Source organism: Lathyrus oleraceus, chromosome 6, assembly GCF_024323335.1.
Source record: "Lathyrus oleraceus cultivar Zhongwan6 chromosome 6, CAAS_Psat_ZW6_1.0, whole genome shotgun sequence".
Lineage (NCBI taxonomy): Eukaryota > Viridiplantae > Streptophyta > Magnoliopsida > Fabales > Fabaceae > Lathyrus > Lathyrus oleraceus.
The window spans coordinates 122,248,126-122,273,229 of NC_066584.1; the positions used below are offsets into that span (position 1 = coordinate 122,248,126).

A 25,104-nucleotide genomic window follows, 5' to 3' on the forward strand; every position below is an offset into this window, starting at 1 on the left:
TGAATTTTTTTTATTTAATTAATATATATTATCACTGTAAAAAGATTTACGCGGTCGATTCATCATCATCACACGTTTGTATTATTTTATAGATTTTTAAAATAAAAATCAAGTTTATTTCAATATCAAACGGATAAGATTAACTGACGATTTAAGATCTTTTTACACTATCAGTGTATATTAATTATATCATTTTTTATTCCTTTCAGTATGACCAAACTAAAGATAATAGTATTAGTACACCTACCATTCCTATAAACAAACAAAAGACGAAACTTTATCTTGTAACTTAATTTAAAAATTTTGACAAGTTTTTTTGGCATCAAATAGCTATTTTGCTATATCTAGTTATTTTAATATATTTAAATGCTTAAACAATATTGGATTAAACTTTATTATTTATTTTGTGTTATTAAAAATATTTTTGTCTATTTAAAAAGATCAAAGACATATTTAATTTATGAAAATAAACTACAAATTTCATTTCCTATAAGACAATCAGATTGTTGGACCTAACAAAGTCATTGAGATAACGGTTGGACGAGGAATGGTAGTAATAAGGCCGACATGAGTTAAAGTGACAGCAACATGCGTCAGTGACAAGTCACACGTTACATTTCTGTCCACTATTTTTTATTTCTACGTGTCGTTGTTGTGTTCAGCCAGCAATGCGAGGCACCGTACGCGCCATTTAACATGTTTTTACCATGAAAATCTTTTTGTGTGTATCTTGTTTCATCTTTGGTCTTGGTTCAAGAGAATTGGTTTCGAAAATATAAAACTGATTTTTTTATTTTTATTTTTATTTTTTTTTATTTTTCTCAAATAAAATTGATTGTTTTTTAAAAGTAATTCTTTCTGGAATTTAATTTTTTTGTTTTTAAATTTAAATGAAATTTTTATAGTAAAATTTTATTTTAAGTCACTTTTACATAAATTTCTTTTACTTCCAAGCCAAATTAATATAATAATATTTATTCATTCAAAATCATTTTGTGTTTTTAATTTTATAATATTAATTATATTTATTTTATTTTAAAATAAAAAGGGGATCATGGATTAAGGATCCTCTTGGTCTTATTCAGAATCGACACTGATTACATTAAAAAGAAAAAAATACTTTTAATTAATTTTAATAATCTTAAATTAAAATTAATTATTGTGTTGTTTAATTTTTATTTTTATTTAATTAATTAATTAAAATAATTTAATTATTTAATAATGTATCCTTTTAAATTATTTAATTAATTAATATAAACTTTTTTTGATGATATTAAAAACATAACGTATAAATAATACTCTTTGTTCGAAATTATAAGATATTTTTAATATTTTATATGAATTATAAAAAATAATTATTTTTGTATGAAAAAGAAGAATTATATATAACTTTAAAATATTAATTTTTATTTATTATCTTAAAAATAAATTTAAAAATTTAAAAGAATAAATAATAATAAATAGAAGATATTGTGTACATATGCATTAAAAATTTAAAATAATTTATAATTTAGGATAGAAAGAATATAATATGTAATGGACTTTTCAGAAAATAAAATCTAAACTAAAACATTCTTTGAAAAACTATATAATTTTATTATATTAAATTTTAACATTGAATATCTAAATTATTAAATATTAAATTACTTTTTCAATAAATTCTCATAAAAATATTAGATATATAAAATTAAAAATACTTTTTTTAGGTCTTGTTAATGTGTGCATTCAGAATACGTGTTGAAGAATATAAAAAAAAATTATATTAAAAATAATATTTTTTAATTTTTAATAATTAAATACATAATTTTTAAAATAATATCACTTGTTTTGATTTTCTCACAAGTACTTTAAAATTATATGTTTGAAAATCACATATAACACAAATATCTTCAAAATTGTTTAGTAAAAAAAATACTCTCTTCATCTCACAATTAAGACTCAGTTGACGATTTAACACAGATTAAAAATAATAATAATAATAAAAAGATAATCTTTTTATTTATCATGTATTGAAAATGAAAGAGTATAATTAAAAAATATGCATTAAAATGAATTATTTATTTTAAGATACTTATTTACTACAAATAAATCATTCACGGAAGAAGTACTAATGTTCATCAAAAAAAAAATTTTAAGTCTCAATTAAGAGATTAAGAGACCAATCTAACTTTAAAAAAACAATTCGCCCTAGAACTATATAAATGTTTAAATATTTCAATTGAATTTAAATTTTAAATTAAAAAAAAATCCATTATTTATTGACAACATCCTATATAATAAGATTGAGTTGGATCGACATAAAATAACTTAGTTGAAAAAATCGACTTTTATATCAATGCAAAGAGATTGAATTGAAAAAATCGACCTCTTTAGATCGATCCAACTCAATTCTATTCCATGAGATGTCTCATAAATTTATGTGAACTCTTTTAAATTCAAATTTAAACTCAACCCAAATCTTCAAATATGTACAATAATAATAATATTTTTTAGAAATTGTGTTGACAGATTTAAAAGTCCACAAATTACTCTTTTCAATACAACTTTTCTCAAAAAAGGTCATATCATTGATTGTAAAAGGACCACATCTTTTTTCAAAAACTTATTTCTACACTTAGTCAAAAAAATAATAATTATTTGTAACAATTTTTCTTTTAATAACTAAAATGTAACATAGTATAATAAGTATTGGAGGAATTAGTATAGATATTCGGAAAGGAAAGTTTGATTCTTAAATAGTGACCTCTTATCTCCACAACTCACAAACATCATTTTTTCCACTATTCTTGTGTTCTCTTCTCTTCTCTGATCTTCTTCTCTCCCACAGTTAGCTCAGAAGAACTCATCCAAAATGGTTATCTCATCAACTGTCAAACATCCAGATGAACATAGTGAAAGCATAGACTGTACTTTTGCTTCTAGATACGTGCGTGAAGCAGTTCCAAAGTAAGTCCATTTTTCCTTAAAAAAACAAACTACTTAAGTTCTTCGTTGGTAGTAATTGAAACGAGGTTTGAATTTCTCTCTTTGTTGTTGGTAACAGGTTCAAGCTGTCAGAGAGTTCTATACCAAAAGATGCAGCATATCAGATAATAAACGATGAGTTGATGTTAGATGGGAAACCAAGGCTTAACTTGGCTTCATTTGTCACTACTTGGATGGAACCTGAGTGTGATAAACTCATCATGGATTCGCTTAACAAGAACTATGTTGACATGGATGAGTATCCTGTCACCACTGAGCTTCAGGTCTGTTTAGCTTTAACATGATGATATAGTTTTTCAGCAAGATTCTGAATTATCGCTGTGATCGCGTTGTGATCTTTGATATTGCTGAGAATTGTAGTCAAATAACTCTAAAACTATAAGTTGCAGTATGGTGTTGCAGATGTATGGACCTTTAGATTCAGAGGGAAAGTTGTATTCTTTTGGAAGAAGTGATAAACAAGGAAATGAAACTTCCTTATAGAAAGTTTGATTCCTTGTTGATGCAACTTTCGGCTATTGGTGATCTCAAGGCTATCCATAAGCTCTCGGATCATATGAGGAAATTCTATAATAATCCTATGGCAAGACGCTATGCTCTAAGCCAGAAGCGTAAGAGCATGGGTTTGAGAGGGAAGTCGTAGTTAGAAATTTCTTGGTTGAGTTTGTACTACCTTTCTGCAAAAGCTTGGAGGAGATTCTGTTATGAGGGTTTTTCTCATGTTGACAAGTATTTTCTGGTGACATGGCAGGTTTAGTATTTACCATTTTAGGTTCTTCCTTCAAGCTTGTCTCTGCATTGCATGTTGGGCTAATCATGATGACAACTAGTTGCATCTTTGGACATGCTCTATTGGCCATGCCCTCTCCTGCCAATACTTTTGCATGAAAAACTTGAGTCTTTGGATCTCAGCTATTCTTGTTTTGGTTCAACAAGAGAAATTTTGGAAGCTGTTATGACATTCTGATTGAGCGGTGATGATTGGCTAATGCAACCTAAATGCGGAAAGATACAATTATGTATTATGTTGTCTTGTGTGGGAGAAGGGGTTGCGAATTGTGCATGACGGCAAAATTTGTTATCTGGTCAAGAATCTGTTGGTTACTTCCGCTGAAAGATATTGCAATTTAATGACATTTTGTCTAGTATCTTAAGGGTTATGATTTGACCCTATGAAATAGCTACCTGTATCACAATTAATGAATGGACAGTCACTTCAATAATGATCACAGTTTACTTTTTCCCTTCGTTGGTCACATTCTATTTTCCCATTTGCATTTCCACATTTCTTTTGATGTTTCCTTCTGTTGTTAAGCTTGTTTGTTTTGTTGGATCATCATGTAGAAGAGTGGGGTTTCTTAGACATGTGAGGAGGTTTGTTTTTGTTTTTTTTAAATTACTTTTCCCACCTTAAGCATTGGTTCTTCACCCTAGAGAAAAATCAAACTACACTTAGAATTCGAAATGCACTTTCGGCCACACCTAAATATAACACACCTTCATTTGTCAAAAAGAAATAGTTGAAAAATAGACCCAAACTTTTTCTCATAATATATATGTTATGAAAGCGAGGCTCAGAAAACCTAATAGGATCAATTTTTTAATTAATAAAAAAATCACAAAGTAAAAAAAATGATAATTTAAAATTAATGTAATTGTATCTCTGTAGGTCTAATATGATCACACATGGTGTATATTTATATGCAAATAGGGAATATACAATAGGAAATAATATCAATTACAGTTATGACTATTTGAATATCAATCAATACTAATTGATTGATAACATATTCTTAACATTCCCCCTCAAGCCGGATCGTATATATTGTATGATCCGAGCTTGTTACAAATATAATTCACTCGAGAACCCTTGAGAGACTTGGTAAACATATCAGCCAATTGATCTTCAGATTTGACAAATTTCGTGGTTATTTCTCCCGACAGTACCTTGTCTCTTACATAGTAACAATCTATTTCTATGTGCTTGGTCCGTTCATGGAAAACCGGATTGGACGCAATGTGGAGTGCCGCTTGATTATCGCATATGAGTTTTGTGTTTTGAAGGTCACCGAACCTAAGTTCTGAGAGCAAATTCTTAAGCCAAGCAAGTTCTTTTGAGGCTGCTGCCATAGCCAGATATTCAGCTTCAGCACTAGATAATGCAACTGTGTTTTGTTTCTTGCTTCTCCATGAGATCATTTTTCCTCCAATAAGAACACAATATCCAGAAGTGGATCTCCTATCCGACGGTGACCCTGCCCAATCTGCATCTGAGTAACAAGTGATTTTAGCATCACCCTTATCTTCATATAATAGGCATTTTCCTGGTGCATTCTTTATATATTTGAGAATCCGAATAACGGCATTTCAATGAGTATCACAAAGAGCATTAAGGAATTGACTCACAATACTCACTGCAAAAGTAATATCCGGTCTATTGACGGTAAAATAATTGAGTTTATCCACTAGACGTCGATATCTTCCCGGGTCTTTCAACAACTCCCCCTGACCCGGAAGAAGCTTGACATTGGGATCCATAGGAGTATCAATCGGACGACAGTCAAGCATACCAGTTTCAGTTAGGATGTCTAATGCATACTTACGTTAGTTAATTGCAATGTCTGATGAGGACTGTGCAACCTCAATACCTAATAAGTATCTGAGTGGACCCAAATCTTTTGTCTGAAAGTTTTTGAAAAGATGAGTTTTGAGTCGCTGAATACCGTATGTATATAAACCATAAGAAAGATGTGTTGTTTGAATGCAATGCAGTCATTTCTTCCACCATCGCCTGACGCCAATTGGGATCAGTCATAGCTCTGATACCATGTTAAGAATGTGTGGTTGGGCCTAACTCAACCCTACAAAACCGGTTGGTAGAGTGAGGGTTGCCTCCACTTATAAAGTCATGTTCATGTCATATATTGTCCGATGTGGGACTCTTAACACGCCCCCTCACGCCCAGGATTGGACATCTGGAGCGTGGAAATAAATGGTGGGTGGCCCGATAGCGGAGACCATAGTAGGTGGCCCACCGGATCTTAAACGAGACTCTGATACCATAATGTAATTGTATCTCTGTGTGTCTAATATGATCACACTTGGTGTATATTTATATGCAAATAGGAAATATACAATAGGAAATAATATCAATTACAATAATGACTAATTGAATATCAATCAATACTAATTAATTGATAACATATTCTTAACAAAAATGATATAAAAACTGAAATTTTTTATTCCATTACAAAACAATATTTATAATTGAATCTCAATTAAGTCACTTTCTCCCTCCGACAAAAATGATATTTATAAAAAAAATTAAACTCTACCTTTTAATTAATATAATCCATAAATTATAAAGCATAAAATATATATATATATATATATATATATATATATATATATATATATATATATATATATATATATATATATATATATATATATATATATCTTTACACAGATATTGTGAAAAACATATTTTATGTAGTTTCAGATTTATTTTGAGATTATATTTTTGAACTATTTTTTAATAAAAACGAGGGTGTGGCTCATTTAGATATATATTTGATGTAAATGGGGATTGGGGTGAATCAATAAATGTATTTTTAAACTAAATTCTAAGAAAAATAGAATGACTCACTTAGAATTTGTATTTGTGTGAAAATTGTGCATCTAAAAATACAATATTTTTTAAAAATTTAAGGTGTTTTTTCATTAAACAATTTTTTTTATATCTTTTATCCTCCTTTAAAAAAGAAATTGCTTCGAAAACTCGCTTACAAAATGTTGTTGAGTTTGGATAGTGTTCGGCCCAGCTCAAGAACTCTAGATTCAGAATATGAATACTAAATGTTTTAGAAAGTAAATTAAAAAATATATCCAATTATTTAGATGTGTGTCAATAATTCAATGATTTACAAGTAACATATATCCTCCAGAAATGTAATATATCACATGATCTTAAAACATATGAAATTTGATCATCCTATTTAAGAGCAAACATGAACTTCCTAGCTGAATAATTTAGTTTTATGGTTCAATCATGTTTCTGTTGAAAAATCTGATTATTTCGAGAATGAATTCATGGATTTATGTAGATGACATATAAAGTATCATTGATGCCCATTCACCTCACTTTAAAGAACTATTTCTAGCCTTTAACTCATATTCCATAGTCTTCATTTCTTTATCTTTAGGTAAAATATTATTTTTGATCCTTTAACTTTATCTTTGAATCTATTTTGATCCCTTAATTTTAAAAGAGGTCAATTTGATCCTTTAATTGTTCAAATAGCGCCACATAAGTCATTTCTGTCTATTTTTCTCAAACGACGTTTATTTATATACGTGTGGCAACTGAGTTGGCTCTTAACAATCATCTTTTTCGTTTCTACCCTGAGCTTCTTCCCCTTCTTGTTTGTTAGTTGGTGTTAGTTTTTATAAAACTTATTTTTCCGGTTTTAATTTCTTATTTTAATCAAACTATTTTTCGTACGAGAGTACAAAACAAACTAAGGTTACGGTCAACAAGAACGAGAGTTTGAGATTTTAACCAGATAGCTGAAACTAGGCATTAATCCTAAACACAATGAGAGAACTTTAGGATTAATTAGACTTTATTTATATTCAAAAATTACTTTTAAATTCAAAATGAGACCGCGAGAGTCAAGCATTCTGGTTTAGGAGTATGGTCAGAGTCAATAAAAACGAGAGTGTGAGACTAAGTCATTTTTATAAATAATTTCTACTGAAGAATATTTTGACCAATAAGATTTCACCAACTATCTATTGAATCCCCGAAGTTTGATGTGTTACATACCGATATCCCTACATCTCATATCTTTATTAATATTTTATTTACATTATAGTTATTTCTCTTCATCCCTCCAATCTTAAAACGATCATCAGCCTTGGATTTATATAGCAACATTAGACCATGATACGTTCGATTATTAGTCCTTATGGGTTTGATAATCTTTAAAACTACGCGATAGGACTGTGCACTTGCAGTCACGATTCCCATAGACTTACTAAGTCGCGATCAATGTGCGGGAAATACTGGAGGATCCAAGTCTGAAAAGTTTGGAACACATAAATCATTAGTAATGACGTTGTAAAGATGAAATAAAAATGACACATAAAGATTAAAGGACTAATAAATATTACCATCATTAGTTTGATGCTGCCTATGACTTGCTTCATCTTCCACCTACAACCATCTGATAACTTCAAGTACAAGTACACCAAACAAGCGCCCCTAGTTGTACTCATGGATCCGCTCGAAATCCTCAAAGTATTATAGGTCGATGACATATGTATAAGTGACATTCTTGTCCATAAAAATTGCAGTGTCAACCAAATATAGTCGGTGTGCTCTTATAGCATGCGCTATATGGAGCCCCACCTGTAACACCCCAATAAAATAAAATAATTATTTAAATTGAGTTAATAGTATATTATTAATTTAATTAAATAATTGGATTATTATTATTGAATTATTATAATTATTGAAATTATAATTATTGGAATAATAATTATTGGAATAATATATAAGTTGGAAATAAGAGAAAGAGTCTCATTTGGAAAAGAAAGTTTCACGTGAAACAGAGAAACGATCGTGAAAGAGGAAAAGGGCAAGGAGACGGAGCAAGAGGAAGAAGGTTGGAGAAGAGAAAAGCTTGGAGCTTAAAGATTCGCCGGATTGACTCAGGTAAGGGGGGTTTATCGTCGATTAATGGGTATTATGGGATAATATGTAATGGGTAGTGATAAACCGTTGAATTGACCCTAATTGGGAATTGTGAATGTTGAAATTACGTTGGATAAACTGTGTGAAAAACTGAAATTTAATCGGTATTTGTGTGAGTCGTGTTTTCCCGAACGTATAACTTTTTACGGAATTGGAATCGGAGGTTCGGAAGTCCTCCAACGGCGGAAAATGCGGAGAATTCTGCATTATGCTTTGTGTTAGCGCAGGAACAGCTTTCTGTCTTGCGTTAACCGGTTAACCCAGGGTGTTAACCGGTTAACACTGTTTTGGATTGTGAAAATGTGTTGTTTTGCTTGCGTTAACCGGTTAACCCAGGGCGTTAACCGGTTAACACTGTTGAGTTTGGCCAGAAAGCGTGTTTTTGTCTGCGTTAACCGGTTAACCCAGGGCGTTAACCGGTTAACACTGTTGCAGAGTGGAAAAATTGGCTTTTTAATGTTGTGTACATAATTGAGAGTTGGCCTATGTTGGCGTATGATGTAATACGGATTATTTCCCGCTGTTTTGAGTAGTATAGGTATTAGTAGAGTGTGCTAATACTGTGTTTAATTAATTGACATGATATGATGTGTTGATACATGTGTTGATAATGTATGATGGTATGCATAATGCTGTAAATGTATATATTATGCATGTATTTGTGAATGGACTGTTGTATGGCTTAGGGTGTGAGCATATGTCCATTGTGAATTGTTGTTGATGTTGCATTGCTAGGTGATTAGCGTGCATAGCATAGCCTTTGGGGCTGTAGCTAATTCCCATAGTGAGGAATTAGTGAGTGAATTATTGTGGAATTGTTGTTGATGTTTGCATGCTAGGTGAGTAGTGTGCATAACATAGCCTTTGGGGCTGTAGCTAATTTCCATAGTGCGAAATTAGTGAGTGAGTCACTAGGTCTCAAATGAGTGGGACTAGTGAGCTTAGTAGCCGTATCTGGACTGATCGGTGAGCTTGAACTATATGTTCAAGAATATTCGGTACCGCATGTGTGGAGTCTCATTGCATAATATATGTATGGCGTATAATGTGAATGGATGTATTCCAATATTATACGTGTGTTTGTGTTGTTGTTGAGTATGATTTGAGATTATACTTGTGTTTTATGTTGGTGTTGAGTATGATGTTTGAGCTGATGTGCTGTTACTGAATGTATATTGTGATTAGGGTGATTAATGTGTTAAATTACTTAACATAACATGATATTTTATAATGCTTATTATATCGATTGAGGAACTCACCCTTACAACTATTTTTCAGGTAACGAGCAGTGATTGAGTAGAAGATAGTGCTTGGAGTCTAGTGTAGTCTCCCTAGGGGGTCGTGCTCTGATAGATGTAACATCGGGATGGGATGTTTTACCTTGTTGAATAATTTACATGTGAATGTTACATGTTTTACATGATTGATGAGATTTCTATCCGCTGCGTATTATGCAAATGTTTGCTTTGTTTAAATAAAAGAGCATGACAGTTATAATTGGTGAATGTTGTGAATAATTGTGTGACACCCTTAACTGCATAATCACTCTGATTGATATATTGTTATTTTTAATTAAATATTTGGGGTATTTTAGAAGGGTGTTACATTAGTGGTATCAGAGCATAGTCGGTCGAGTCGAGTCGTAATTATTTTATTTCCCCGTACGGGATAGGTGTTGTGTAACCCTATCAGTACTTATTGTTTTATCTGGTTGGGTATTCAGAATAGAGATGGCTGGAAGAAGTAGAGACGATGCTGTGATTGCTGAGGCTCTGGGTATGCTAGCTGGAGTACTTGGGGGAAATCCGAATGATGTGGGAATGGGAGCTGCTCGTCAACTGAGTGAGTTCCAGAAGAACAATCCTCCAATGTTCAAAGGGGCATACGATCCAGATGGTGCTCAGAAGTGGTTGAAGGAGATCGAGAGGATCTTCCGAGTGACTGAGTGCGCCGATAACCAGATGGTCAGGTTCGGTACGCATATGCTGTCAGAAGAAGCAGATGATTGGTGGGTTGCTACCCGCATTGAGTTGGAATCTGCTGGGAATGCTGAGATCACTTGGGCAGTGTTCAGAGAGAGATTTCTGAGGAAGTACCTTCCATAGGAGGTCAGAGGAAGGAGAGAGATAGAGTTCTTAGAATTGAAGCAGGGCAATCGGTCTGTTACTGAGTATGCTGCTAAGTTCACAGAGTTGTCGAAGTATTACACTCCGTATAATGAGGCTGCTGGAGAATTTTCAAAATGCGTGAGGTTTGAGAACGGGTTACGTCCCGAGATCAAATAGGCTATTGGGCATCAGCGGATTAGAGTGTTTTCTAATTTGGTCGACTGTTGCAGGATTTTTGAACAGGATTCCAAAGCCAGAGCGGAAAGCTATCAGCAGAGGGTTGATAGGAAAGGCAAGAATCAGATTGATCGTGGGAAACCGTATGCAGCTGGCAAAGGTTTCCAGAGACAGAGTGGGATGAAGAGACTTAGTGGGGGAGACTCTAGTGCCCCTGCTAAGTGTTTCAGATGTGGTCAGGCTGGGCATCGTATCCATGAGTGTACCAGTAATGAGAAGAAGTGTTTCAAATGTAGAAGAGGTGGTCACTTAGCTGCGGAGTGCCGGTTGAAGACCGCGACTTGTTTCAACTGTGGAGAGGTGGGTCATATCAGTCCACGGTGTCCTAAGCCGAAGAAAGAGAATCAGTCGGAAGGCAAGGTCCTTGCGCTATCGGGTTCTGAGACTGCTGCAGATGATCGTTTGATCTGAGGTACGTGTTATATTAATGACTTTTCCCTTGTAGCTATTATTGACATTGGTGCGACTCATTCTTTTATATCCTTGGATTGTGCTGTGAAACTTAAATTAGAGATATCTGAATGCATGGAAGTATGGTGATTGATATTCCTGCGAAGGATTCAGTGACTACTACTTCGGTTTGTTTAAATTGTCCTTTGAGTATTTTTGGTAGAGACTTTGGGATGGACCTAGTGTGTCTTCCACTAGTGCAGATTGATGTTATCCTGGGTATGAACTGGTTGGTGTTTAACCGAGTCTATATCATTTGTTTTGATAAAACTGTGATCTTTTCTGAGATTGAGGAAGAAAAGAGCTTGTTTCTGTCAGCAAGGCGGGTGAATGAGGCAGTAGCAGATGGGGCAGAGTTGTTTATGATGTTAGCGACTTTGGAAGCTAAAGATAAACTGGTGTTTATTGACGATATTTTAGTGTATTCGAAATCTGAAGAAGAGCATGCTGAACATTTGAGATTGGTTTTAGGAATTCTACGAGAAAAGAAGTTATTTGCTAAACTGTCTAAGTGTGAATTTTGGTTAGGAGAAGTTAGTTTCCTTGGTCATGTGACTTCAAGAGGTGGTATTGCTGTTGATCCTTCTCAGATAGAAGCGGTATCTAAGTGGGAAGCTCCTAAGTCTGTTGCTGAGATTCGAAGTTTCCTTGGTTTGGCTGGTTATTATAGGAAGTTCATTGAGGGATTTTCTAAGTTGGCGTTACCGTTGACAATGTTGACTAGAAAGGGGCAAGCGTTTGTTTGGGACTCAAAGTGTGAAGAAGGTTTCCAAGAGTTAAAGAGAAGGTTAACTACTGCTCCTGTTCTGATATTACCGAGTCCGTCAGAACCATTTGAGGTTTACTGTGATGCTTCATTGTTGGGTTTGGGTGGCGTGTTGATGCAGAATAAACAGGTTGTAGCTTATGCTTCGAGATAACTAAGGGTTCATGAGAGGAACTATCCGACACATGATTTATAGTTGGCAGTTGTGGTATTTGTTCTGAAGTTATGGAGGCATTACTTGTATGGATCAAGATTTGAGGTTTTCAGTGACCATAAGAGTTTAAAGTATTTGTTTGATCAGAAAGAGCTGAATATGAGACATAGGAGATGGTTAGAGTTTCTGAAGGATTATGACTTTGGTTTGAATTACCATCTGGGTAAAGCAAACGTAATGGCTGATGCATTGAGTCGGAAATCATTGCATATATCTATGTTAATGGTTAAGGAATTGGATTTAATTGAGCCGTTTCGAGATTTGAGTTTGGTGTGTGAGAGTACTCACAATAGTGTTAAATTGGGAATGTTAAAATTAACAAGTGGTATTCTGGATGAGATTAGAGAGGGTCAGAAATCCGATATGCTTTTGGTTGATAAGTTGACTTTAGTGAATCAAGGTCAAGGTGGTGAATTCAGAGTTGATGAGAATGGTGTTTTGAAATTTGGTAATCGGGTGTGTATTCCGGATGTTATCGAACTTAAGAAGAGTATCCTTGAGGAAGGACATCGTAGCGGCCTGAGTATTCATCCTGGAGCTACGAAGATGTATCATGATTTGAAAAGGTTATTTTGGTGGCCGGGCATGAGAAGAGAAATTGCGAGTTTTGTTTATTCTTGTTTGACTTGTCAGAAGTCAAAGATTGAGCATCAGAAGCCGTCTGGGCTAATGCAACCGTTGGCTATTCCAGAATGGAAGTGGGATAGTATCAGTATGGATTTTGTTTCTGGGTTACCGCGGACGAGTAGGAATTTTGAAGCTATTTGGGTGATTGTTGATAGATTGACGAAATCGGCTCATTTCATTCCGATCAGAATGGATTATCCGTTAGAGAGATTAGCCGAGTTGTATATTGAGAAGATTGTAAGTTTGCATGGTATTCCGTCGAGTATTGTTTCTGACAGAGATCCTAGATTTACGTCGAAGTTCTGGGAAGGTTTGCAGAAGGCTTTGGGAACTAAGCTGAGATTGAGTTCTGCATATCATCCGCAGACTGATGGACAGACTGAGAGGACGATTCAGTCACTAGAGGACCTTTTGAGGGCTTGTGTTTTGGAAAAAGGAGGTGCTTGGGATTGTTATTTGCCTTTGATTGAGTTTACCTACAACAATAGTTTTCATTCGAGCATTGGTATGGCACCGTTTGAAGCTTTGTATGGTAGGAGATGTCGGACACCTTTATGTTGGTATGAGTCCGGTGAGAGTGCGGTGGTTGGACCGGAGATTGTTCAACAAACTACGGAAAAGATTAAGATGATTCAGGAGAAGATGAGAATTGCTCAGAGTCGTCAGAAGAGTTATCACGACAAGAGGAGGAAGTCACTTGAGTTTCAAGAGGGAGATCATGTGTTCCTTCGCGTTACTCCGATAACTGGGGTTGGTCGAGCCTTGAAGTCGAAGAAGTTGACACCTCGATTTATTGGTCCTTATCAGATTTTGGAGAGGATAGGAGAGGTAGCCTATCGTATCGCTTTATCGCCGTCGCTTGCGAATTTGCATGAGGTTTTTCATGTGTCTCAGTTGAGGAGGTACATTCATGATCCGTCGCATGTAGTCCAAGTAGATGATGTACAGGTGAGAGATAACCTGACTGTTGAAACATCACCTATGAGGATCGAGGATCGAGAGTTGAAGCAGTTGCGGGGTAAAGAGATTGCCTTGGTGAAGGTAGTTTGGGGAGGACCAGCAGGTGGCAATGTGACTTGGGAACTTGAGAGTCAGATGAAGGAGTCTTATCCCGAGTTGTTCGCTTGAGGTATGTTTTCGAGGACGAAAACTCTTCTAGTGGGGGAGAGTTGTAACACCCCAATAAAATAAAATAATTATTTAAATTGAGTTAATAGTATATTATTAATTTAATTAAATAATTGGATTATTATTATTGAATTATTATAATTATTGAAATTATAATTATTGGAATAATAATTATTGGAATAATATATAAGTTGGAAATAAGAGAAAGAGTCTCATTTGGAAAAGAAAGTTTCACGTGAAACAGAGAAACGATCGTGAAAGAGGAAAAGGGCAAGGAGACGGAGCAAGAGGAAGAAGGTTGGAGAAGAGAAAAGCTTGGAGCTTAAAGATTCGCCGGATTGACTCAGGTAAGGGGGGTTTATCGTCGATTAATGGGTATTATGGGATAATATGTAATGGGTAGTGATAAACCGTTGAATTGACCCTAATTGGGAATTGTGAATGTTGAAATTACGTTGGATAAACTGTGTGAAAAACTGAAATTTAATCGGTATTTGTGTGAGTCGTGTTTTCCCGAACGTATAACTTTTTACGGAATTGGAATCGGAGGTTCGGAAGTCCTCCAACGGCGGAAAATGCGGAGAATTCTGCATTCTGCTTTGTGTTAGCGCAGGAACAGCTTTCTGTCTTGCGTTAACCGGTTAACCCAGGGTGTTAACCGGTTAACACTGTTTTGGATTGTGAAAATGTGTTGTTTTGCTTGCGTTAACCGGTTAACCCAGGGCGTTAACCGGTTAACACTGTTGTGATTACTGTAATATTGCTGTTGTGCTGCGTTAACCGGTTAACCCAGGGCGTTAACCGGTTAACACTGTTGAGTTTGGCCAGAAAGCGTGTTTTTGTCTGCGTTAACCGGTTAACCCAGGGCGTTAACCGGTTAACACTGTTGCAGAGTGGAAAAATTGGCTTTTTAATGTTGTGTACATAATTGAGAGTTGGCCTATGTTGGCGTATGATGTAATACGGATTATTTCCCGCTGTTTTGAGTAGTATAGGTATTAGTAGAGTGTGCTAATACTGTGTTTAATTAATTGACATGATATGATGTGTTGATACATGTGTTGATAATGTATGATGGTATGCATAATGCTGTAAATGTATATATTATGCATGTATTTGTGAATGGACTGTTGTATGGCTTAGGGTGTGAGCATATGTCCATTGTGAATTGTTGTTGATGTTGCATTGCTAGGTGATTAGCGTGCATAGCATAGCCTTTGGGGCTGTAGCTAATTCCCATAGTGAGGAATTAGTGAGTGAATTATTGTGGAATTGTTGTTGATGTTTGCATGCTAGGTGAGTAGTGTGCATAACATAGCCTTTGGGGCTGTAGCTAATTTCCATAGTGCGAAATTAGTGAGTGAGTCACTAGGTCTCAAATGAGTGGGACTAGTGAGCTTAGTAGCCGTATCTGGACTGATCGGTGAGCTTGAACTATATGTTCAAGAATATTCGGTACCGCATGTGTGGAGTCTCATTGCATAATATATGTATGGCGTATAATATGAATGGATGTATTCCAATATTATACGTGTGTTTGTGTTGTTGTTGAGTATGATTTGAGATTATACTTGTGTTTTATGTTGGTGTTGAGTATGATGTTTGAGCTGATGTGCTGTTACTGAATGTATATTGTGATTAGGGTGATTAATGTGTTAAATTACTTAACATAACATGATATTTTATAATGCTTATTATATCGATTGAGGAACTCACCCTTACAACTATTTTTCAGGTAACGAGCAGTGATTGAGTAGAAGCTAGTGCTTGGAGTCTAGTGTAGTCTCCCTAGGGGGTCGTGCTCTGATAGATGTAACATCAGGATGGGATGTTTTACCTTGTTGAATAATTTACATGTGAATGTTACATGTTTTACATGATTGATGAGATTTCTATCCGCTGCGTATTATGCAAATGTTTGCTTTGTTTAAATAAAAGAGCATGACAGTTATAATTGGTGAATGTTGTGAATAATTGTGTGACACCCTTAACTGCATAATCACTCTGATTGATATATTGTTATTTTTAATTAAATATTTGGGGTATTTTAGAAGGGTGTTACACCACCTGTGTGTCATCACCTATGGCCTGCCGTGCACTACGGAGCTCATATGTATATACATTTTCAAGAATTCAAACCTAGCATGAGCCCCCTTGTTCTATCTAATTCCGCCATCACATCCGTTGAGTTAACTCCCGGATAGTCTACCATCATCTCAAGTGTCCCGTCTTTGGTAATCCTCTCATGATCTAGAAGTTTCTCCCTGATCGAAAGATGTAGCAAACACGACATATTGTCAAGTGTGATAGACATCTCACAAAGCGGGAGATGAAATGACTAGTCTGAGAGTGCCATCTCCCCACGAGTGCATTAAGCATCCCATGGTTGGCCGTAATATAACCGGTCATGCACAAGTCCTTCATCCCAAATAGGGACAAAGCTTATTGAAACCACTCCTGATTCGGCTAAGGCAAGTCGGTAATCTTCCGCCTATGGTTAATAAATTTCAACGGATCACGGTCCTGAAAATAAAAATCAATGTCAAAAACTTATAAATTAAAATAAACGTAAATTAAAAAGAATAAATTCAACTAATGCTACCTCTCCGTCCCAAATATGTCTAGCAGTATGCCCTGTGTACAAAGAAAGTAATGACAACTCTATAGGACCTCATCCAAATGGTTATGCCTCATTATCTTCGGCAGTATCACCATCCGGAGGTGACATTGGCTCAACATCATCAACAATAGGATGTGGCACTAGCTTAAAAGCATCAGCAGTATCATCAGTAGGAGGTTGTCTGAAAGTTTTTGAAAAGATGAGTTTTGAGTCACTGAATACCGTTTGTATCGTCTCTAATGATAACAATGTCATCAACATAAACCATAAGAAAGATGTGTTATTTGAATGCAATGCAGTCATTTCTTTCACCATCGCCTGACGCCAATTGGGACCAGTCATAACTCTGATACCATGTTAAGAATGTGTGATTTGGCCTAACTCAACCCTACAAAACCGGTTGGTAGAGTGAGGGCTGCCTCCACTTATAAAGTCATGTTTAGGCCATATATTGTCCGATTTGGGACTCTTAACACACCCCATCACACCCAGTATTGGACATCTGGAGCGTGGAAATAAATGGTGGGTGGCCCGATAGCGGAGACCATAGTAGGTGGTGTCGCATCCTACGAAAAATCAACCGGCGAGCTAAAACAAAACACACACAGAGCCACCACTAAACGTTATTTATCCCAACATAGGGAAAGGAAACGCTCAGAAAAACCTGGAAAGGAAATGGTCTCGCGACCAAAGAGAAAGGGTAAGGGAGTCGGTTACGCAAGAGGAAGGTATTAGCACCCCTCACGTCCGTCGTACTCGACGGGATCCACGTTCTAAAAATAAGAATAGGTTGCTAAACATCACACGCACACACAGGGAACGCAGGTGGGGTTAAGAAGAGGGAGCTCGATAAGGCGTCGCACCTTATGCCTACATATCTCGTCTGGAACGAGAATCAGAGCCACTGTAGTTCGGCTTACGCACGCCAAACAACACACGCACACTAAACAGGCAAACATGGCAAACATGGAGCCCGACTACCACTTGATGGAATTACGTCAGCATCCGAACCAAACAAGCACAAACAATCAACAACATGCTAAGTGTAACACCCTTCTAAATACCCCAAAATATTTAATTAAAATATTAACATATAACAATCAGAGTAATTATGCCCCGAAGGGTGTCACACAATTTTTCACCCATATCATCAAAATACCCTGTCATGCTCATTTATTTAATCAAAATAAGACTCTTTTGCATAACTCGCAGCGGATACAAAATTCAACATTCAAATCATGTACTACAATACATGTAAAGTTGTTCACAACTAAATTAAAACATAGTCAAACATCCCCTCCCGATGTTACATCTACCAGAGCATGACCCACTAGGGACGACACTAGACTCCAAGCATTAACTTCTATGCAACTCATTTCTCGTTACCTGAAAAATAGGTGTAAGGGTGAGTTTCTCGATCAATATAACAAGCATTATACGACATCATGTAATGATAAGTAATTGACACATTAATTCACCCTAACCAGACTACACACTCAGCAACGGCAGTATCCGTCAAACATCATATTCAACAGTAACATATAGCATATGTATAATCTCAACCATACTCAACATCAACAACACAACACTCATATAATACTGGAATACATCCATTCATATTATATGCCATACATTTATTATGCAATGAGACTCCATGCATGCGGTACCGACTATTCTTGAACATATAGTTCAACTTCACCGACCAACTCCAGGTACGGCTACCAAGCTCATTAGTCCCACTCATTTGAGACCTAGTGACTCACATCACTAATTCCTCACCATGGGAATTAGCTACCACCCCAAGGGCCATGCTATGCACGCTAATTCACCTAGCATGCAAACATCAACACCAGTCCAAATGACTAACATCACTAATTCCTCACTATGGGAATTAGCTACCACCATAAAGGCCACATAAGGCATGCTAATCATCTAGCAATGCAACATCACAACAAAACCACAATGGACATATGCTCACACTCTAAGCCATAAAACAGTCCATTTACCATACATACATAACATATACATTCATAATATTATGCGTACTATCACACCTCATCAACATTTTTATCACAAAAGCATATCACATCATGCCATAAAATCAACCACAGTATTAGCACCCTCTACTAATACCTATACTACTCAAAACAACGGGAAATGATCCCTACTACATCATATCTCAGCTAAGTTACATCACTCAGCCTAAACAACCAAAAACTGCACAACAACAACAACAGAGAAATCACAATTCTGCCCATAGGCGTACTGTCTATGCCATACGCGTATTGCCCAACCTGACCACGTCCATACGCGTAATGCCCATTCTCATACGCGTATTGTGCATTTCCTCGCCCCAACCCATACGCGTACCACCTGTTTCATACGCGTATGCTACGCGTAACAATATCCCATTACGCGTACCAACAGAGACCAAATTACGTTCAAAATATCACCTTCCTCATCCATACGCGTATTGCCTAGTGCCATACGCGTACCAGCCATCTCATACGCGTATTGCCTAGTGCCATACGCGTATGACCAGAAACCAGACTTCTCAGATCTGCAATGGCTTTCTCTGCTACGAGATCTACCCAATTCAACCTTCCACAGTCCAATTTTCACACAAAATGACTTGTATCATCCAACACGAATCATTCCCTATTCGATTTCACAATTCCTAACATTATTACATCTAATTCCTACGGGTTCCTTTCGATTATTATCCAATTTCGTTCATCTCAATTTTCACAGATTTTTCAGCAGAATAATTCCAATCAGAGGTAAATCAATGATCTATCACTACCCACGACATATTATCACATAATACCCGTTAACCGATGATAAACCCCCCTTACCTGAGTTAATCCGGCAGCCTCTGAGCTCCAAGCTTTTCCTCTTCTCTTGCTCTGCCTTTTTCCTCTTTTTCCCAACTTTACGTGTTCTCTGTTTTCCTTTTTTTTCCTTTTCACGTGAAAAGTAAACCTTTTACTAAAAATGGGACTTTTTATTATTCCAACTTATTTTATTCCAATAAATAATTATCTCAATAATTATTCCAAAATAATAATAATCCAAAATTCCAATTATTCAATTAAATTAATAAATAAAATATTAATTTAAATTAAATAATCATCTTATTTTAATTGGGGTGTTACAACTCTCCCCCACTAAAAGAGTTTTCGTCCTCGAAAACATACCTCAAGCGAACAACTCCGGATAAGACTCCTTCATCTGGCTCTCAAGTTCCCAAGTCACACTGCCACCTGCTGGTCCTCCCCAAGCTACCTTCACCAAGGCAATCTCTTTACCCCGCAACTGCTTCAACTCTCGATCCTCGATCCTCATAGGTGATGTTTCAACAGTCAGGTTATCTCTCACCTGTACATCATCTACTTGGACTACATGCGACGGATCATGAATGTATCTCCTCAACTGAGACACATGAAAAACATCATGCAAATTCGCAAGCGACGGCGGTAAAGCGATACGATAGGCTACCTCTCCTATCCTCTCCAAGATCTGATAAGGGCCAATAAATCGAGGTGTCAACTTCTTCGACTTCAAAGCTCGACCAACACCAGTTATCGGAGTAACACGAAGAAACACATGATCTCCCTCTTGGAACTCAAGTGACTACCTCCTCTTATCATGATAACTCTTCTGACGACTCTGAGCAATTCTCATCTTATCCTGAATCATCTTAATCTTTTCTGTAGTTTGTTGAACAATCTCCGGTCCAACCACAGCACTCTCACCGGACTCGTACCAACATAAAGGTGTCCGACATCTCCTACCATACAAAGCTTCAAACGGTGCCATACCAATGCTTGAATGAAAACTATTGTTGTAGGTAAACTCAATCAAAGGCAAATAACAATCCCAAGCACCTCCTTTTTCCAAAACACAAGCTCTCAAAAGATCCTCTAATGACTGAATCGTCCTCTCAGTCTGACCATCAGTCTGCGGATGATATGCAGAACTCAATCTCAACTTAGTTCCCAAAGCCTTCTGCAAACCTTCCCAGAACTTCGACGTAAATCTAGGATCTCTGTCAGAAACAATACTCGACGGAATACCATGCAAGCTTACAATCTTCTCAATATACAACTCGGCTAATCTCTCTAACGGATAATCCATTCTGATTGGAATGAAATGAGCCGATTTCGTCAATCTATCAACAATCACCCAAATAGCTTCAAAATTCTTACTTGTCCTCGGTAAACCAGACACAAAATCCATACTGATACTATCCCACTTCCACTCTGGAATAGCCAGCGGTTGCATTAGCCCAGACGGCTTCTGATGCTCAATCTTTGACTTCTGACAAGTCAAACAGAAATAAACAAAACTTGCAATTTCTCTCTTCATTCCTGGCCACCAAAACAACTTCTTCAAATCATGATACATCTTCGTAGCTCCAGGATGAATACTCAACCCACTACGATCTCCTTCTTCAAGAATACTCTTCTTAAGCTCAGTAACATCCGGAATACACACCCGATTACCAAATCTCAAAATACCATTCTCATCAACTCTGAATTCACCACCTTGACCTTGATTCACTAAAGTCAACTTATCAACCAAAAGCACATCAGATTTCTGACTCTCTCTGATCTCATTCAGAATACCACTCGTTAACTTCAACATTCCCAATTTAACACTATTGTGAGTACTCTCACACACCAAACTCAAGTCTCTAAACTGCTCAATTAAATCCAATTCCTTAACCATTAGCATAGACATATGCAATGATTTCCGACTCAATGCATCAGCTACCACGTTGGCTTTACCCGGATGGTAATTCAAACCAAAGTCATAATCCTTCAGAAACTCTAACCATCTTCTCTGTCTCATATTCAGCTCTTTCTGATCAAACAAATACTTTAAGCTCTTATGGTCACTGAAAACTTCAAATCTTGACCCGTACAAATAATGCCTCCACAACTTCAGAACAAATACCACGGCTGCTAACTCTAAATCATGTGTCGGATAGTTCCTCTCATGAACCCTTAACTGTCTCGAAGCATAAGCTATAACCTGCTTATTCTGCATCAACACACCACCTAAACCCAACAATGAAGCATCACAGTAAACTTCAAATGGTTCCGACGAACTCGGTAGTATCAGAATAGGAGCACTAGTTAACCTTCTCTTTAACTCTTGGAAACCTTCTTCACATTTTGAGTCCCAAACAAACGCTTGCCCCTTTCTAGTCAACATTGTCAACGGTAACGCCAACTTGGAAAATCCCTCAATAAACTTCCTATAGTAACCTGCAAGTCCAAGAAAACTCCTTATCTCAGAAACTGACTTCGGAGCTTCCCACTTAGATACCGCTTCTATCTTAGAAGGATCAACAGCAACACCACCTCTTGAAATCACATGACCAAGAAAACTCACTTCTTCTAACCAAAATTCACACTTTGACAGTTTAGCAAATAGCTTCTTTTCCCGTAGAACTCCTAAAACCACTCTCAAATGCTCAGCATGCTCTTCTTCAGATTTCGAATACACTAAAATGTCATCAATAAACACCACAACAAACTGGTCCAGGTACGGATGGAAAATCCTATTCATATACTCCATAAATACTCCAGGCGCATTAGTCACACCAAAAGGCATTACAGAATACTCATAATGTCCATACCTCGTTCTGAAAGCAGTCTTCTGAATATCCTCAATTTTCACACGTATCTGATGATACCCAGATCTCAAATCTATCTTGCTGAACACACTCGCACCAACCAACTGATCCATCAAATCATCAATCCTCGGTAAAGGATACCGATTCTTGATCGTTACTTTATTCAGTTGCCTGTAATCCACACACAACCTCATAGTACCTTCTTTCTTCTTAACCAACAACACTGGTGCACCCCACGGTGACACACTCGGGCGAATAAATTTCTTATCCAACAGATCTTCCAACTGACTCTTCAATTCAGCTAACTCAACAGCAGACATACGATACGGAGCCATCGATATCGGTCTAGTACCAGGTACCAAATCAATCGAGAACTCAACTTCACGCTCTGGCGGTAATTCATTCACTTCTTCCGGAAATACATCAGGAAAGTCACACACCACAGCGAGATCGCCAATCACTAGTTTATCTTTAGCTTTCAAAGTCGCTAACAGCATAAACAACTCTGCCCCCTCTGCTACTTCCTCATTCACCTGCCTGGCTGATAGAAACAAACTCTTTCCTTCCTCCATCTCAGGAAATATCACGGTCTTATCAAAACAGTTGATATAAACTCGGTTAAACACTAACCAGTTCATACCCAGAATAACATCAATCTGCACTAGTGGAAGACACACAAGGTCTATCCCAAAATCTCTACCAAAAATACTCACAGGACAACTCAAACAAACTGAAGTAGTAGTCACTGAACCCTTTGCAGGAGTATCAATCACCATACTACCTAACATCTCAGATATCTCTAACTTAAGCTTCACAGCACAATCCACAGATATAAAAGAATGAGTAGCGCCTGTGTCAATAATAGCTATAAGAGGAAAGCCATTAATATAGCACGTACCTCGGATCAAACGATCATCTGCAGAAGTCTCAGAACCCGATAGAGCAAAAACCTTGCCTCCTGACTGATTCTCCTTCTTCGGCTTAGGACACTGTGGACTGATATGACCCACCTCTCCACAGTTGAAGCAAGTCAGAGTCTTCAACCGGCACTCTGCAGCCAAATGACCACCTTTACCACACTTGAAACACTTCTTCTCAACACTAGCACACTCATGAAAACGATGTCCCGCCTGACCACATCTGTAACACTTAACAGGAGCACTAGAGTCTCCCCCACTAGGCCTCTTCATCCCACTCTGTCTCTGGAAACCCTTGCCAGCTGCATACGGTTTCCCACGATCCATCTGATTCTTACCCTTCCTATCAACCCTCTGCTGATAGCTCTCTGCTCTAGCCTTGGAATCCTGTTCAAAAATTCTGCAACAGTCAACCAAATCAGAAAACACCCTGATTCGCTGATATCCGATTGCCTGCTTGATTTCGGGACGCAACCCGTTCTCAAACTTCACACACTTCGAAAATTCTCCAGCAGCCTCACTATAGGGAGTATAGTACTTTGACAGCTCTGTGAACTTCGCAGCATACTCAGTAACCGACCTGTTACCCTGCTTCAATTCCAAGAATTCTATTTCTTTCTTCCCTCTGACATCCTCTGGAAAATACTTCCTCAGGAATCTTTCCCTGAACACAGCCCAAGTGATCTCAGTATTACCAGCAGATTCCAACTCAGTGCGGGTAGCAACCCACCAATCGTCAGCTTCCTCTGACAGCATATGTGTACCGAACCTGACCTTCTGGTTATCAGCACACTCAGTTACTCTGAAGATTCTCTCGATCTCCTTCAACCACTTCTGAGCACCATCTGGATCGTATGCTCCCTTGAACATTGGAGGATTGTTCTTCTGGAACTCACTCAGTTGACGAGCAGCTCCCATTCCCACCACATTCGGATTCCCTCCAAGTACTCCAGCCAGCATACCCAGAGCCTCAGCAATCGCAGCATCATCTCTACCTCTTCCAGCCATCTCTATTCTGAAAACCCAACAAGCCAAAACAATAAGTACTGATAGGGTTACACAACACCTATCCCGTACAGGGAAACAGAATAATTACGACTCGACACGACCGACTATGCTCTGATACCACTAATGTAACACCCTTCTAAATACCCCAAAATATTTAATTAAAATATTAACATATAACAATCAGAGTAATTATGCCCCGAAGGGTGTCACACAATTTTTCACCCATATAATCAAAATACCCTGTCATGCTCATTTATTTAATCAAAATAAGACTCTTTTGCATAACTCGCAGCGGATACAAAATTCAACATTCAAATCATGTACTACAATACATGTAAAGTTGTTCACAACTAAATTAAAACATAGTCAAACATCCCCTCCCGATGTTACATCTACCAGAGCATGACCCACTAGGGACGACACTAGACTCCAAGCATTAACTTCTATGCAACTCATTTCTCGTTACCTGAAAAATAAGTGTAAGGGTGAGTTTCTCGATCAATATAACAAGCATTATACGACATCATGTAATGATAAGTAATTGACACATTAATTCACCCTAACCAGACTACACACTCAGCAACGGCAGTATCCGTCAAACATCATATTCAACAGTAACATATAGCATATGTATAATCTCAA

The 25,104-nt window shown here is 36.8% G+C and overlaps 1 protein-coding gene across 1 annotated transcript; it reads left to right on the top strand.

The window, feature by feature from the left end:
* The first annotated feature begins 2,718 nt into the window (after positions 1 to 2,718).
* LOC127095038 (glutamate decarboxylase) lies at positions 2,719 to 3,284 on the top strand. Its single transcript, XM_051033787.1, has 2 exons — positions 2,719 to 2,946; positions 3,044 to 3,284. The coding sequence occupies exons 1-2, from the start codon at positions 2,852 to 2,854 to the stop codon at positions 3,267 to 3,269; spliced, it is 321 nt and encodes a 106-aa protein (XP_050889744.1). The 5' UTR covers positions 2,719 to 2,851; the 3' UTR covers positions 3,270 to 3,284.
* The last annotated feature ends 21,820 nt before the right edge of the window (positions 3,285 to 25,104 follow it).

What these genes read in the sequence shown, in the direction of transcription:
- LOC127095038 (XM_051033787.1), top strand. Translation starts at nt 2,852, where the DNA reads ATGGTTATCTCATCAACTGTCAAACATCCAGATGAACATAGTGAAAGC. An exon ending in GTGCGTGAAGCAGTTCCAAA is followed by an intron (nt 2,947 to 3,043) that starts GTAAGTCCATTT and finishes TGTTGGTAACAG; the next exon opens with GTTCAAGCTGTCAGAGAGTT.